The following is a 14,386-nucleotide window of genomic DNA, read 5'->3' on the forward strand; positions in this document are numbered from 1 at the left end:
TCTAGCCTACTTCATCTTGTATGACAGATTTGATTAAATATCTTGACCTTTGTCATCTTGGTTTAAAAGGAGGGTGGTGATTACTTAGGTTGGTTTAGATAACTTTCTTCCCATAATTAATAAAATCATTACTTGAAAACTGTATTTTCTATTTTTCTTTGTCTGATATTAAACTAGTTTGATGATGTAGAACAAGTGGAACAAAAAGAAGAAATCTTTTAGGGGGTGAATACTTCTTACACACCTGACGAGGCTTGAATTTCGAAATGTGTACAAACGGTGTGATTAACAATGTACCTAATTAGTACAACAGATAAAGCTTCGTATTGCCCTTCTATTGTGTGAAATTAAACAAAAGATCTTTTTTTCATCCAGATCAAAAAGCAGTTTTCATACTTTTCCAAATGTGTGTACGAGTAACGTTAAAAAAATAAATAAGAAAAACATGAAGAACTGAGGGGAGGATCATAATCTCGTCACTCTAGCTGGATATCTCGCGGGATTTGGTGGTGCTATAAATTCCATCGCAGTCGCCGCTCGGCCTTTCTTTGCCCCTTTAGCGGTGAAGGTGCAACAGTTATCGGTCGTCCCGAAGCCGGGTTCATCCGACACCCTCACCAACCAAGCTGAACTGAGCTCAACCTCCACTACAGCAACATGCCGCCCAAATTCGACCCCAACGAGATCAAAATCGGTATGTTTTCTGGGTAATAAACGCTGACGTGGTTCTCACAGCCGAGATGGAGCCGCTGTTAGCCGGCTACCTGCGCGCCCGGTGGGCCGCGGGCCGAGCGCTGAAAACGGTAAAGACTGGACACCAAATCCGGGCTGGAACGCCTGGAGGATCAGTGTGTGTTTCTGTGTGTTTTGATGTGATGAAGCAAAGAGTGTGTTGGGTGGATGTGAGGCAGCAGTCGTAAAATTATAGGACGAGCTACCGCTCCACGTGCAGTGTAGCCATCTAGCTAATGCTAGTGTTAGCCTCTAGGCTAATTGCTGTCAGCTAGCTTCAGAGCTGACTTACTTTCTTAAGGGGTATTTGATAGTTTTTTTGTTAAGTTTATAAGCGTTTTATTTGCTCATTGGGGGTAATTTCTAATAAACGTCACTGTTTGGATTTGGTCATGCGCAGTTTTTGTTAAACGATCCAAACGGAGTGCAAAATGTTTAGCATTTATCAGAGGGATGATCCACAGACTGCTCAAGTTTACTCAACTTTAGTTTATTTTTGCTCAGTAAAAGTAAAAAGTAGTCGAGAAATGATTCAAATTGGCATAATAAAAATAATCTGCATAATGCCTACTAATGTACTAAGTAAATGATATGAAATGCAAAAATAGTTGTGCAAATTATAGGATTTGTAAAGACTATACTAATTAAAAATCAACCAGTCCCATTTATTCAGACGTATGTCCATAAAAAACAAAAAACAGGCGCAACAAAACAATTAAAAGTAAAATAATCACAAACTGCCATATAAAAACATCAGTTCCAGACAGAAACGAGCACAATAAAACGTTTGTCGTGTAAAAGTAATGCTTACAGTAGATGATGTTTAATAAATGTTAGAACAGGGTGAAGTAGTTCAGTGTCGGCTGTTTTAGTTTGTCTCCAAACGTCTCAGCAGGTAGAAGATAACAGAACAAAGCTGGTTTAGAAACAAGAGCGCTCACTTCTGCATAATCTGTGGGTTTGTTTCTGTCAGGTTCATTTCTATTAAAATAAATTGGACGTTACCTGCAGTGGGTAGAGGATCTAGAAATTTACTGAAACAAGAAGTAGCAATGCTTAATAATGCAACTGAAGTAGAACTAGATTTTCCTTGTTTCTCTTCCCAAAACATCCACTTTACACGTCGTTTCTCTGCCTAAACCAAACAGATAAAATGGTTGAACTTCCTCTTTTTGTCATCTAGTTTTCCATTGACTTTAATGTTGAGGTTTCTTGGATGTCAAACATTCAGAAGGTTGAAACTTTACCTTTTTTTTTAAACCTAACTGAATGCTTCACTTTAAAAATGACATCATCTTGACTATTGATGTTTATTTTTTAATATCTACTTTTGCGTCACTACAAATCTCCAGAGGTTTTGGTGTTGGGATAAATTGTTCAATCATATTTTGAAGTAAATGCAACATTTAAAGTTTCTGCCATGGAAATAAAATGGGAAACGTTTTAATCAGTCAGAGGGTTAAATTTATCCATCAAGACGTTTCCCTCGGTGTCCGAGAACAAACATGGCCGCCTGTAGAGTGGACGGCTCCACGATGAGGTCCAGTGAAATGATGCATTAATCTGGGTGGAAATATTCTAATTTGCATAAACTGATCATTGCTGAGAAATGGATCTGATCTGTGAACAGATTCCCCTCCTTCAGAACCAGAACCTTCATTTTAATGCCAAACGCGTGATGTTTATCCGTTATGCTAGTCTGGTTACCATAACAACTGCCTCTGTTCTCGGTACCATTTGTTCCAACCCGGTTCTGTTTCCTGTCTTTCAGTCTACATGAGGTGCACAGGAGGGGAAGTGGGCGCCACCTCTGCTCTGGCTCCTAAAATCGGACCTCTGGGTCTGGTGAGTATCAGAACCGTTGAACCCCACCCAGCCTCCCGCCACTGGACCGGTCCGACCCGGTGGCCGAGTTCAGTCCAGTGGAGGCTCAGAGCGACCCGGCTTTAGGAAACAGGGCGGCCCGCGCCGTGGGCCGCTCTGTGCCGAAAAGCCCGGAACACCAACCAGCCCGGGTTCTGATGGAACCGCATCCTGGCCCGTTGGGTTTTAACCCGGTCCGCTTTTCTTCTCCTCCTCAGTCTCCAAAGAAAGTCGGTGACGACATCGCCAAGGCAACCGGAGACTGGAAGGGCCTGAGGATCACCGTGAAGCTGACCATCCAGAACCGGCAGGCCGCTGTGCGTCCAACACAACAGAACCCGGCCGGGTTTCCCTCCAGAACCTTTTCTCTGCCAATACCAGAACAATAAGTGAATCAGTTTGAGCCAGATCCTGAAGTTCCAGAGCCTGAATCAGAGTCCAGAAGCGGTTCTGGTTCTGAAGCGGTTCTGGTTTGGGGGATTAGCTGCGTTCTGTGTAATCCCACTCCGGTCCGTTTGTTTAGAAAGTCTGTCGGGTTTTTCTCGTCTCAGAATCATGTCGGTCCAACTGGTCTTGAGTCAGAAAAGGTTCTGGACGACCCGTTTACCTGAAACAGTTCTGATCTGGTACCGATCCGGTTACTAAACCTGCTGGTCCTGATCGGGTTCTGTCTCTGCAGATCGAAGTGGTTCCCTCGGCTTCTGCTCTGATCATCAAGGCTCTGAAGGAGCCGCCTCGCGACAGGAAGAAGGTCAAGAACAGTAAGTGACTTCCTGTTGGGGAGGGAGGGACTTCCTGTTGGGCAGGGAGGGACTTCCTGTTGGGCCGCCATGTTGACTGTTTCTGCTTCTTCCAGTCAAGCACAGCGGCAGCGTCACGTTCGATGAGATCGTTGGCATCGCCCGGGTCATGAGGCCGCGCTCCATCGCCAGAGAGCTCTCAGGTGAGGCCCCGCCCCCACGCTCTAGCCCCGCCCCCCCAGCCTCCCGCCACTGGTCCGGTCCGACCCAATGGCCGAGTTCAGTCCAGTGGAGGCTCAGAGCGACCCGGCTTTAGGAAACAGGCCGGCCCGCGCCGTGGACCGCTCTGTGCCGAAAAGCCCGGAACAAGCCAGAACTCTGTTCTGATTGGGTTTGGTTCTGGATGGGTCGGGTTCTGATGGACTCGTGGTTCTGTTTTTTCTCAGGAACCATCAAGGAGATCCTGGGCACGGCCCAGTCAGTTGGCTGCACCATCGATGGCCGCGCCCCTCATGATGTCATCGATGACATCAACAGCGGGAAAGTGGAATGTCCATCAGAGTAAAGATGGCGGTTCTGAAATAAAATGTTGAAAACGAGCTGCTGGGTTCCGTCGGTGATGTTCAGAAGGTCCATTTACCTGGTTCTGGTTCTTAACCGGGCCTCCAACTCTGAAGTATAAATTTCAGCACCAGATTAAACTTTAAAGAATCGTTTCAGTGACTAAACGCAGAAATCAAACTAAAAACCTGTTGCTGCTTAGCTGAAGTTTTAAAAAGGAACGTTTTACTAAACCAGGAAGTTCAGAGTGGCTGTAGTTGAGTGGAAGGAAAAACTGAGGCATCAGTGAGGCACGTAAATCTGCTCTGGTGTCCAACATTCAAGTGTCCACTGTTTCTACAGTACTTTCTCCTTCCACTGAACTTTCTAGTTTCATGCTGCTCAGTGAAGAGCCAGCTGGTAACTTGGCTGGACTCTGCAGCAATAAAAAATGTCTAAATGTATTTAGTCTGTTTATATGGAGGGCTGATGCTGTCAAAACAGATAAAGGAAATACATTTAATCAGAAGGGGAAGAAGGTAAATTATGCTATTTTTATTTTCTCATGTCAATTTTGGCAGCATCAGTCCTCCATACACTAGAACTGAAGTTAACGAATACCTAAATGTACTCTCCAAAATAAAAGCCTTCATGTTGCAGAGCAGTTCAGTTACACAGGATTACTTTGGCCTTTTGAAATTTCAGAATTAAAGCCTAAAATTTTTCACCTAAGTTTAAAACTACACTTTCAAATTAATGTTAATAATTTGAAATGAAGCTTGAAAATAAAAGCTTGGATATTTTCAAAATAAAATCCTGACTTCTATGAGTTCGATGCTTGTTGCATTTTAAGCCTGTAATGGAATAAAACTGGTTTCAGTTTTATACAAAACATTTATTGAAAGATTTCAAACAAGTTTACAAAAATACAAACTGAAACTACGACCGACCCGCATGGAGACATCAGAACCGCTCCGGCTTGGTGGTCCGGATCCTTGAACCTTTTATTCCTGACGGATGTGGAGAAAGTGGAGGACGACTCCGATCCTGGATCTGGAGTTCAGCTGAAGCTTTCCGGTTAAAATGCTTGAAGAGGCTGAACCGGATCAGAACCGAGCGGGTCAGTTGTCGTCCTCCTCTTCCTCAGCTTCCTCCTCAGGCTCCTCCTCCATGCGCTGCTGCTCCTCCTCTTCCTCCTCCTCCTCTTCCTCTCTGCTCTTGTCGTTCTCGGAGTCGGCCTTCCTCTCCTTGTCTCTGCGTTTCTGTTCGCTCACCTCCTTCCTCCCCCTCTGGTCCTTCTTGTACACTGAGAACAAAGCAGACGGGTCAGACCTCATTCCCACAGCATGATGCTGCCACTACCATAGTCTTAGTAGGTCTGTAGGTCCATCGTCTCTTCATGTCTAAACCTCAGGACAGGAAGAGAAACGGGACAAAACGAGGAGGGAAGGGAGGAAACCGTAAGGCTAGAAGACAGGATGGACAGGAACACGCAGGGAAGAGGACAGCTGAAGGACAGAGACTAGGACAGGACGGAGACGGTGAGACTAGGACAGGACGGAGACGGTGAGACTAGGACAGGACGGAGACAGTGACGGATGGACAGTAGAGGGAAGGAACCAATGGTCCTTTGGTGGCGAACGGATGGTGATGCAGGAAGTAGGAGCAAAAGGGAAAGAACTGCAAACGAGGTTCTCCAGACCAGTAGGGGGAGCCAAACAGCAGGAGACCAGACAGATGAACACACAACAGATGTTACTTCATATATTTAGCATTATTATAGAGCAGCAGCACGTTTATGTAGGACGGTGCTTGAATGTGTCACCAAGGTGTTGGATCTGCTCTTTGGGTTGTGGAACTTTGTAAAGTTTGTCCTTGGAGGGACGCCGTACTTGGCGTCTGTTACTGTGTCGGCAGCACAACGGTCAGGATTTGCTCTGAATCCTAAAGGTGAAGCCGCTGCGCGGTCAGGTGGTCCGAATGAACGGTCCGAGCCGCTGCGTGTCAGATTCCTGTCTCGTTTCCTTACGACAAAAACACTAAAAGACGCAACGCAGAGTCCAGGAACAGCAGAGGTCTCACCTCCCCTAACCTCACCTCACAGACAGGGTTACACTTCCAAAGGGAATATCACTGACCCAGACCATTCTGAGAAATGAGTTTGCAGCGTTTTCCCTTTTGCTTCCATAGGTGCCGTTTCAGACCCAGACTCCCCCCAGTGGCCTGGAGGACATCGTTTTGTTGCTTGTTCTCCATTTTGCTTCCGTTTCCTGTGTTTGAATCGTTTGTTTGTATTTCTGTGCTCTGGAGCATCATCCTTGTCGGACCGTCTGACTCGGAGCAGAGAGGAAGCGTCGGGACGCAGGCGGACGTGTCCTTACCTTCCAGAGCGTCCCGCAGTGGCTCCAGGAATCGCTCGAACTCCATCTCCTCCATGGCCGCCAGCACATCTCCTGCGTTCAGCGTCTTCCTCTTGGCCTTCATGGCGAAGTTATTGGCGCTGAAACCAGGAGAGAAACGTTCAGCTTGAGCAGCGTGGCGCCGGTCCCCGCAGCGTGTTAAAAACCCACCAGGAGGTCGCGTACAGCACGAAGACGCTGGCCGCCTGGGAGATGGCGCGCCGGGCCTCCTTGGACACGTTCACCCCATCTGGGAGCTGCGAGGAGCAAACGGTGCGGAGGAGTTATCTCTAAACACGTCTGGTCAGGAAACACAAGCTGGCTCACAACTGCTCTTTTCACTCCCAGCAGCAGGAGAAACATTCGCACGTCGATGTGTGAAAATCCTCGCTGAGCTTTAACTGGTCCCCGGCCAGCTACCGTCAGTTAATCAAATGAAATGGAGAAAAAACTTTGTCACCAGACGGGGAAATGAGTTTAAAGCAGGCATTATTTTGGTCTTTGGTCCAGAACCACGGAAACCTGAACTGGTTTGAATCAATAAAAGCAGATTCACCGTGGATCGGATCGCTGCCAGTTCTGGTTACACGTCACCAGGTCCGACATCAGTCAGCAGCTGTTATAGATGCTGTTCGGATCAGAACTCTGGCTGCTGTCAGAACAGGTTCAAATGAAACCAAATCACTTAAATCCAGCTGTCCAGAACAGCGCCTCCTGGTGGCAGCCTGTTGAAACTGCTCTGCTGGTTCTGATTGGGTTTTTTTAGTACGTTTTACCTTTCAGACTGGAGCTATGATGTGTAACCGTGGCAACAAGGTTTTTTCAACTGGGCGGACGCAGCTAGTTAGCATCTCAAATGTTCAAGTAATGTGGATATTGATCTGTTAGCATAACATTTATGAGTCTGCTAGTCGGAACCAGCCTTCAGTCAGAAGCCTAAAACACTCATTGTGAGGCTGACTGCTACTGGAGATCCTTACATCACAACATCGACTCTTTGAACATAATGATATGAGAGAGAAGCTTTATTCAATAGACTCATGGTCCACAAAGACATAACACACAACAACACATACAAACTAAATAAATCAAATCTTATAAGACACTTGTTGCAAACCGATGATTCCACAGAGCCGACTGGCATCTGAGCGCACCGACAGAGGGACGTGAAAACGTTACAATAAGACTTCAATGAGCTGCAAACGACACATAAACTGGAATATCAAGTTTCTCATGAGGTCCTGAAACGTTCCGACGTGTTTCAGAACATCTGACCTGCACAGCTGGACCTGGTTTCTTCAGCAGAATCTCAGGGAGTCATTATAAGCAACCTTAAGCTTTTACATTTACACCACAAAGCAGCTGCATGCAAGGATGTACAATAAACTTTAAACAGGTTTATTTTTACCTCATCAGTGCACATCAAAACTTCCTCCCCAGAATGTTAGCCTGGGCGTTCAACACGCGACGCTGCCCATAAATATCATCATCATCATCATCACTGAGCTGGTCTGTGATGATGTTTGGAACAAACATTTAACTTTTGTCAGAAAAAATCAGGGAAACGGAGTCGTTTGTCTGCTTCAGTTCATTACTGCACATCACATCTCAACCCATAATCAGAGCAGATATTCAGTAACTGCTGAGTTTAATTTGCTTTGACATAAATACAGTTTTTTACTTCAACTCAAATCCATTACTTTTTACTGGAGGAGAAATTATCTCAGAATTTGAACTTTATAGATCTGTGACCTCTGACCCCAGGTAAAACCTGTTGGGTTATATAAATAAAAAAACTTCTGTATGTATACAGACATTTGTCGTTTTTTAATTTCATGAGATGAAATCAAGCAGCGAAGCTTCTTGGTTGGTTCCATCCATCCATCTTCTTTACACCCTTGTCCCTCAGTGGGTCAGGAGGTGCTGGTGCCTCTCCAGCTAACGTTCTGGGCGAGAGGCGGGGTCACCTGGACGGGTCACCAGTCTGTCGCAGGGCAACACAGAGACACACAACCATGCACACACACACTCACACCTAGGGGCAATTTAGACAGACCAATTAACCTGACAGTCATGTTTCTGGACTGTGGGAGGAAACCGGAGTACCTGGAGAAAACCCACCATGCACAGGGAGAACATGGAGACTCCATGCAGAAAGACCGGGAATCGAACCCAGAACCGACCGGTGGTTTAGATCAACTGGTGGTTGCAGCTGGAAAAGACTGATGTTTCTGTGGGCGTGGCCTTTTAGGACCCCGTCACCGAACCAGGAAGTAAACAATGCGATCAGCTTAAAGAACTACAAATCTCTGCAAAAATGCTATCCGATTCCGTAAAACAACCACCAAGATCTCGGGAATAACTAATTAGAAAGACTTTATTGGTCTAATATGGTATGTTGCCTTTTTTAAGTTAATCTTCAAAACCATCAAAACATGTAAATTACCCAGAACTTGTCCTTATTTATGCTTCAGAGGCTGAAACTCGTCAAATGAAGATTGAAATAGATCTCGATGTGGCATCACCAGATCTCAGAGCAAAGATTGATCCTGAAAACCGACATAAATGTTGAATAACCTTGGGATTAAAAATAAAATGTTTAAAAAGATCGACTGGCTGTGCAGTTTTTCCTCATATTCATCATATTGTGATATTTCAAACAGAAACTATAGCAAAATGTTTTTAACCGTTTCTGTAATGTTACACTTTATTTCATAGCTCATTTACAGAAGACATGGCTTCCGCAGATCTACATGTCATTTCTTTATTGTTGATATTTTTCTCGTAATTTAACTAAACGTCTTTATTCTTTTCATCAACTGACCGTAATTCTCAACCATATGAGAAAAAACATTGTCTTATATACTTTTCCATCAGAAACAGGTAAAATCTTCACTTGAACTGAGATTCTGAAAGTGTCACCAGTTGATCCAGGTTTGCCTCCTAAAGGTGTCGTTAGATGATCAATATCAGGAACATCAGCCTCTCAGATGACGTCATAGTTTAAAACGGCGCTCTGAACTCAGTGACCAGTGGGACCAGTTCAGTTAGCAGCGCCATCGTCTGTTTCCCTTTTTGGACCAGTTTATTTTATCGTCTACAAAAATAGATAATGTAATTCACTTGTTGAATTATATTATTTATTTTGGAGGTAATATTGTTTAACAGGTTTCCCAGACAAACTTTAACTGTGAGAATATTGTCAGATTACCAAGTTGCACAGCTTTGCTTCTGCAGCCCAGTGAGTCTTAAAGTGAAACGAAATAATGTGGCTTCCATTAAATGAGAAATGAATTAGTTTGCATGGTATTATAACTGTTTATTGATATGTTTGCAGAGCATCTCAGTCAACATAAGACTGAAAAGACGTAAAATGATCATTACTCTAATAATGCTGGGTGGTAGTACAAATTCTGACAGTCTCCTTTGAAGTGGGGTTTATTTTAGTGACCTTTTAATGACCTTTTAGTGACCTTTCTTCAATATTCCTTCATACCATTATGTTTTGAAGAGCACTTAGAGAAAGTAGAGACATTTTCATATATGTTTACTTACGTTTGCCGCGTTTTGATCAGGAAATGATAAAGCCACCTAATTTTTACAAACATCTGCGTTGAGGACCCTGTTTGACTCACTAGTTAACCTTAATGCGGCTCGTTCTGTTTTTAATTTTAGTTCCTTTCAACAGCCTGCAAACTGTTTCCCAGTAGAGAACAGACGGATAAATACTGTAGATATGGTTCATAATATGTTGGTATCTGACATGTAGGGACGTTTATTATTATAATTTCGGCTGGTCAGTTTGGATATCACCACCAACATTAGCTGTCGCATTGTTTAGTAAGTGTCGCTAAACAATGCGACACTTTACCTTTTTGCTTACCTGTAATGTAAGCAACAGGTACCTGAGAGTCAATTCCAATGTTTTTCTGATCAGTGCTGGTTACAAAAAGCAGAAACTATCCACTTAGGTTTACATTGCGGTTATTCATGAGTTGGAATTAATGTATTCCGGTGAACCTGAATGAGATTATTCATTATTCATTATGCTCAAATGCGGTTCTTTAGAAAATTGTTTTGAAACATAATTTTCACATGCAACATTAAACATATTTGCGTCAAATGGGATTTATAGTGAAGTTTTGCAAACGGTTTTTTCACGCAAGTAGCATTTTTAAACAGGCATCGACACGGCCACCTACAATTTGGAAACATCTGCGGTGCGCTTAGGTTTCAACCAGTTGATTTAGCCACCAGTTGATCTATAACACCGGGAATCGAACCCAGAACCTGCTTGTATGTTAGAAAACATCCCGAACCAAAACTGACCAGAACCGGGACCGCTCTGGAAATAAACCCGCTCTCCCGTCACGAAGGCCGGCCTGACCTGCGGGAAGCTTCCCCTCCTCGTCCCGGTGCTCGGCTCCCACTCACCGCCTCCTTGATGATGCGGGTGATCACCGCGTTGGGAAGGTTCAGGTCCTCTGGCCGCTCCGCCATTTCTTCCGCTCCGTCCCCCTCCTTCCTTCTCCCGCCGCCGCCGCGAGGCTGCTACGTACCAGCGCGCGCACGGTAGCCGCTGTCTCTGACCGGGAGCCGCGTGCGGTTCCAGGAGAAGCCGAGCCACGCTCCTTCACGCGCCGCAGGTTTGATTTTAGACGTTTCCCGCGAATCCTCCAGCCACCACGAGCCCGCCTGCGTCAACGATTCAACTTCGACCGCTGACGTAAGAGTGACGTATTTCCGCAGGTGTAAAAAAATAAATAAATAAATAAATAATAGAAAAATGACTGAAGTCGGTGAAAAAAATGTTTTAGTAAAACAATTTACAAACTCGCTATTAAAATAAAACAGCAATTGAGTAAGCAAATTATTTTAAGTAAATATAACAGGCAATAAGATGAAACTTTATACTTAATTAAAATTAAATACGTCAAATTTTATTCAGTGATCTTGCTGAAAACTATCTAATTAGAAAACAAAAATGCATTAAAATAACGTTGAATGAAATGAAATTTCTTTGATAACTTTTCCTTTCAGTATGTCCAAGTTTAACTGCAGTAATGAGATTAATTAAAATTCTATTCTATAAATGTTACATACTAAAGTAAAATATGTACGTAAATAACAAATCCTAAATATAATTAGCAACCTACTGATAAATATTTCAAATTACATTTTCATGAAAATAAATGTAGGTATGCCCATATAATTAAAAAAAATTACAGATGATAAAGATTTATTAGACTAAAAAAAGTTCAAATATTTTCTGTAAATTCAGTTAATCACAAAGAAAATCTTTTACACCAAATTATATCAAATAAATACTAAGATAAGTAGCCACCATCAAAATACAGAAAATTAGAATCATAATGTACTAAAACAAAATTAAATGCAGTAAGTTAAGATAAAGAAATTAAAGCAACAATCAAATATCTAAAATAATATTCTAAAAACTAAACTAAGTTTAATAGATTTGCAACAAAATAAACATGTTAAAATAAAAATGATTGGATTAAATTAAAAACAAAAATAGATGTTATATTAAATATACCAACATTTAATTAAACTCCAGTAAATCAGATTAAAGCTATTATATTATGTCGTATTTGTTCCTTTTCAATGCTTTTCTTGAGCCCAGAGCAAATATTCAACATAATGTTCAATGATGTTTTTTGGAGCTCAGCTTCCAGCATCATCTTCATCAGACAGGAGAAGGTCAAAGGTCTGTCAGGGGAGAAGGTATTGAGCTGGTTTCCATGACAGCCGCTTCTTTCACATGCCTGAAAACGTGGAGAAATCACTGAAATCTTAACGCCCACACAGTTCAGGTTCCTGGGGCCGATTCTGGGCAGCGCTCCAGGATAAACGTCAAGGTTCCTGGACTCCTCTCTGTTCCTCTGATCTGCAGCCGGAGTACGGAGTGAAAATAGTCTCAAAATATCTGTGCGCGTGTAAAAGGATTTGTGCATGTGTAAAAATATCTGTGCGTGTGTAATACTGGATTTGTAAAACTTAAAAATAAAATAAATATTCTCCTATGCCTATACATGTTGAAACAGTACATAAATCACCTGGTACACACACATAACTGCATTTACACACAGATCCGGTTACGAGAGCACAACTATTTTTGAGACTCATTTCACGCTTCGCTCCCAGATGTGTGCAGACGTTAGACAGCTAACGTAGCGTTGGAGCTGAGTCCGTATATTTTTATTCTCTCACTCTGCAGTTTAATAATCTGTCTTCAGTCTTAACTTTAACCAGGTTGATCCGGTTTTATGATGCAGAAGCATCTTCAGGTTATGGTGTTTATGGATGTTGGTCTTTATCACTGAAACTGTATTTTGTTGCTTCAGCAGTAATGAAGGTAGATCTGGACCTGAGGATCATCATCTGCTGCTGGACTTTATTCACCAGAACAAAATGAAAGGTTTATGTTGACTTTTCAACATATTTAAGGATTTAGTCTAATGTTCACATATAGGCCTGTCAGAATAATCAATTAATCGGATGATAAATTAAAACAATCATTTCCATTGGCCTGATTTATCGTTTCTCTTTTTCTTTCTACCAAAAACTGGATAATAAAAATCTTGAGTTTGGTTCTTTGGTCTCGATTAGACCTTATATTGAAAATAAATTTTGTTTAAAAAGACTTCAAAATGAATTAGTTTTATTTATTCTGGATATTAAAAATGTTTTCCAGTTCCAGTGTTAAATGTTCATTAGAATCTGAGAATGTGTTGCATTATTATTTCATCTTTACCATTATATTACTTTAAAATGGTCTCAAAAGAACTATATTATCGTTTGTTGAGAACTTTGGAACAACTTTTCATTCAGTAAAATGTTTGATGGTGACAGACCTGTTCATCCTCCAGAATCTCCAGATTAAACTGTGTTTCTGTCTGGACCCCATTTCATGGACCCTTAAATAAATTTATACCTCGTCTGCAAACAAACCTGCTGCTGCTGTTCGTCTTCATTTCATGTTGATTGATGTAGATGGTAAAATATATTCAGATGGTTTCATTTTCACAAGCAGTAAATTTATCAATTGATATTTTGACACAATTGACAGCTAATAAACACTTAAGAAAATAAATATTTTATGCATTTATTTAAAGCACCACTGCAAAAATAGCCTTTACAGCAAAACATTGAATGTAAAACATTTGATCGACATAAAAAGAAACATTTCTACATACATTGTGATGATTCCAGTCATTTGCAGGTTCAGTCATGTTCAGTCAGGTCTGTCGGATCATCAGCTGATCAGGAAAATCAACATCATTTCTATCACTAACTGTCTATTTTTCTCTGCATCTGCAGCCAATCAGCAGCTGAGATTCTGGAGGTTCAACACCAAAACCTGAAGCTTCAAACTGAACCAAGACGCCTTTCAAACTACAGCAGTAGTAGAACCCTAACCCTAACCCTGCTCTGTTGGTCCATGTTATGGTGTCTCAGTCTGTAGACTGACCTTGGTGGTCTTTGAATACACAGCTTTATGGTGTTTTCTATTAATTGATTATAGTCAATATTTGAACATCCATGTAAGTTTGAAGACATTTCATTGTTAACTTTAGGTAGCTGTGAATCCACCCGTGTTAATCTGAACCTATTTAGTTAAAGATTCAACAGATTTGTTACAATCTTAAATATTTAATCTGTCCTTTGTGTGCAGTGAAATGAACATTAAAGTTAATTCAGGAAATACTTTTGTCATCTTCTTTCTGCAGTGTAAATCAAATGATGCCTCTATTAAAATCATATATTTGTGACATCAAACAGTTTTTCTGTCATAAAGCCAGTGGTCAAACTAACTATGGTTAAATGTTGATCATTTACTTTCAACAAATGGAAACCAAAAAGATTTTAAAGACACTATGAATACGGCTCATCTACCTCAATAGAGGTAAAGTTTCCACTGTATGCAACTAAATGTGATTATGATTGAATGAAAACTGTACAGCAGGGATTCAACTCCAGTTCATAAGGGTCGGTGTCCTCCAACCTTCAGATGTCTCTTTTTTAACACACCTGAGTCAAATCATGAGGTCAGAGGTCATTAGCACGACTCTGGAGAACTTGACTGTCCTAAGC

At 42.0% G+C, this 14,386-nt stretch overlaps 2 protein-coding genes, 1 long non-coding RNA gene and 2 other non-coding genes across 5 annotated transcripts; 4 read left to right on the forward strand and 1 right to left on the reverse strand.

Annotated features, from left to right (window-relative positions):
- Positions 1–531: 531 nt before the first annotated feature.
- rpl12 (ribosomal protein L12) lies at positions 532–3,934 on the forward strand. The gene is made up of 6 exons (XM_008402098.3): positions 532–694; positions 2,504–2,577; positions 2,814–2,912; positions 3,275–3,356; positions 3,452–3,538; positions 3,782–3,934. The coding sequence occupies exons 1-6, from the start codon at positions 658–660 to the stop codon at positions 3,898–3,900; spliced, it is 498 nt and encodes a 165-aa protein (XP_008400320.1). The 5' UTR covers positions 532–657; the 3' UTR covers positions 3,901–3,934.
- On the forward strand, positions 2,612–2,737 carry LOC145551232 (small nucleolar RNA SNORA65). Its single transcript, XR_014087070.1, has one exon. It is a non-coding gene; the product is annotated as a small nucleolar RNA SNORA65 (small nucleolar RNA).
- LOC145551233 (small nucleolar RNA SNORA65) lies at positions 3,581–3,706 on the forward strand. Its single transcript, XR_014087071.1, has one exon. It is a non-coding gene; the product is annotated as a small nucleolar RNA SNORA65 (small nucleolar RNA).
- Positions 3,935–4,749: 815 nt separating the features above from the next.
- Positions 4,750–11,009, reverse strand: pole3 (polymerase (DNA directed), epsilon 3 (p17 subunit)). The gene is made up of 4 exons (XM_008402097.3): positions 10,709–11,009; positions 6,446–6,531; positions 6,257–6,375; positions 4,750–5,181 (listed from the first exon to the last, which is right to left on the reverse strand). Exons 1-4 carry the CDS (start codon positions 10,772–10,774, stop codon positions 4,997–4,999), a joined length of 456 nt encoding a protein of 151 aa, XP_008400319.1. The 5' UTR covers positions 10,775–11,009; the 3' UTR covers positions 4,750–4,996.
- Positions 10,917–13,997, forward strand: LOC145551202 (uncharacterized). Its single transcript, XR_014087044.1, has 2 exons — positions 10,917–11,000; positions 13,613–13,997. It is a non-coding gene; the product is annotated as an uncharacterized LOC145551202 (long non-coding RNA).
- The last annotated feature ends 389 nt before the right edge of the window (positions 13,998–14,386 follow it).

This window comes from Poecilia reticulata, chromosome 3 (assembly GCF_904066995.2).
Source record: "Poecilia reticulata chromosome 3, P_reticulata-male-v2, whole genome shotgun sequence".
NCBI classification, from domain to species: Eukaryota; Metazoa; Chordata; class Actinopteri; order Cyprinodontiformes; family Poeciliidae; genus Poecilia; species Poecilia reticulata.

Bases quoted from the DNA above. Each gene is read 5' to 3' on its own strand.
- pole3 (XM_008402097.3), bottom strand. From the start codon at position 10,774: ATGGCGGAGCGGCCAGAGGACCTGAACCTTCCCAACGCGGTGATCACC. The intron at 6,532-10,708 runs GTGAGTGGGAGC...TGCTCCTCGCAG, and splicing joins CCCGCATCATCAAGGAGGCG to CTCCCAGATGGGGTGAACGT. The intron at 6,376-6,445 runs GTGGGTTTTTAA...TCCTGGTTTCAG, and splicing joins GTGCTGTACGCGACCTCCTG to CGCCAATAACTTCGCCATGA.
- rpl12 (XM_008402098.3), top strand. From the start codon at position 658: ATGCCGCCCAAATTCGACCCCAACGAGATCAAAATCG. The intron at 695-2,503 runs GTATGTTTTCTG...CCTGTCTTTCAG, and splicing joins CCCCAACGAGATCAAAATCG to TCTACATGAGGTGCACAGGA. The intron at 3,539-3,781 runs GTGAGGCCCCGC...GTTTTTTCTCAG, and splicing joins CATCGCCAGAGAGCTCTCAG to GAACCATCAAGGAGATCCTG.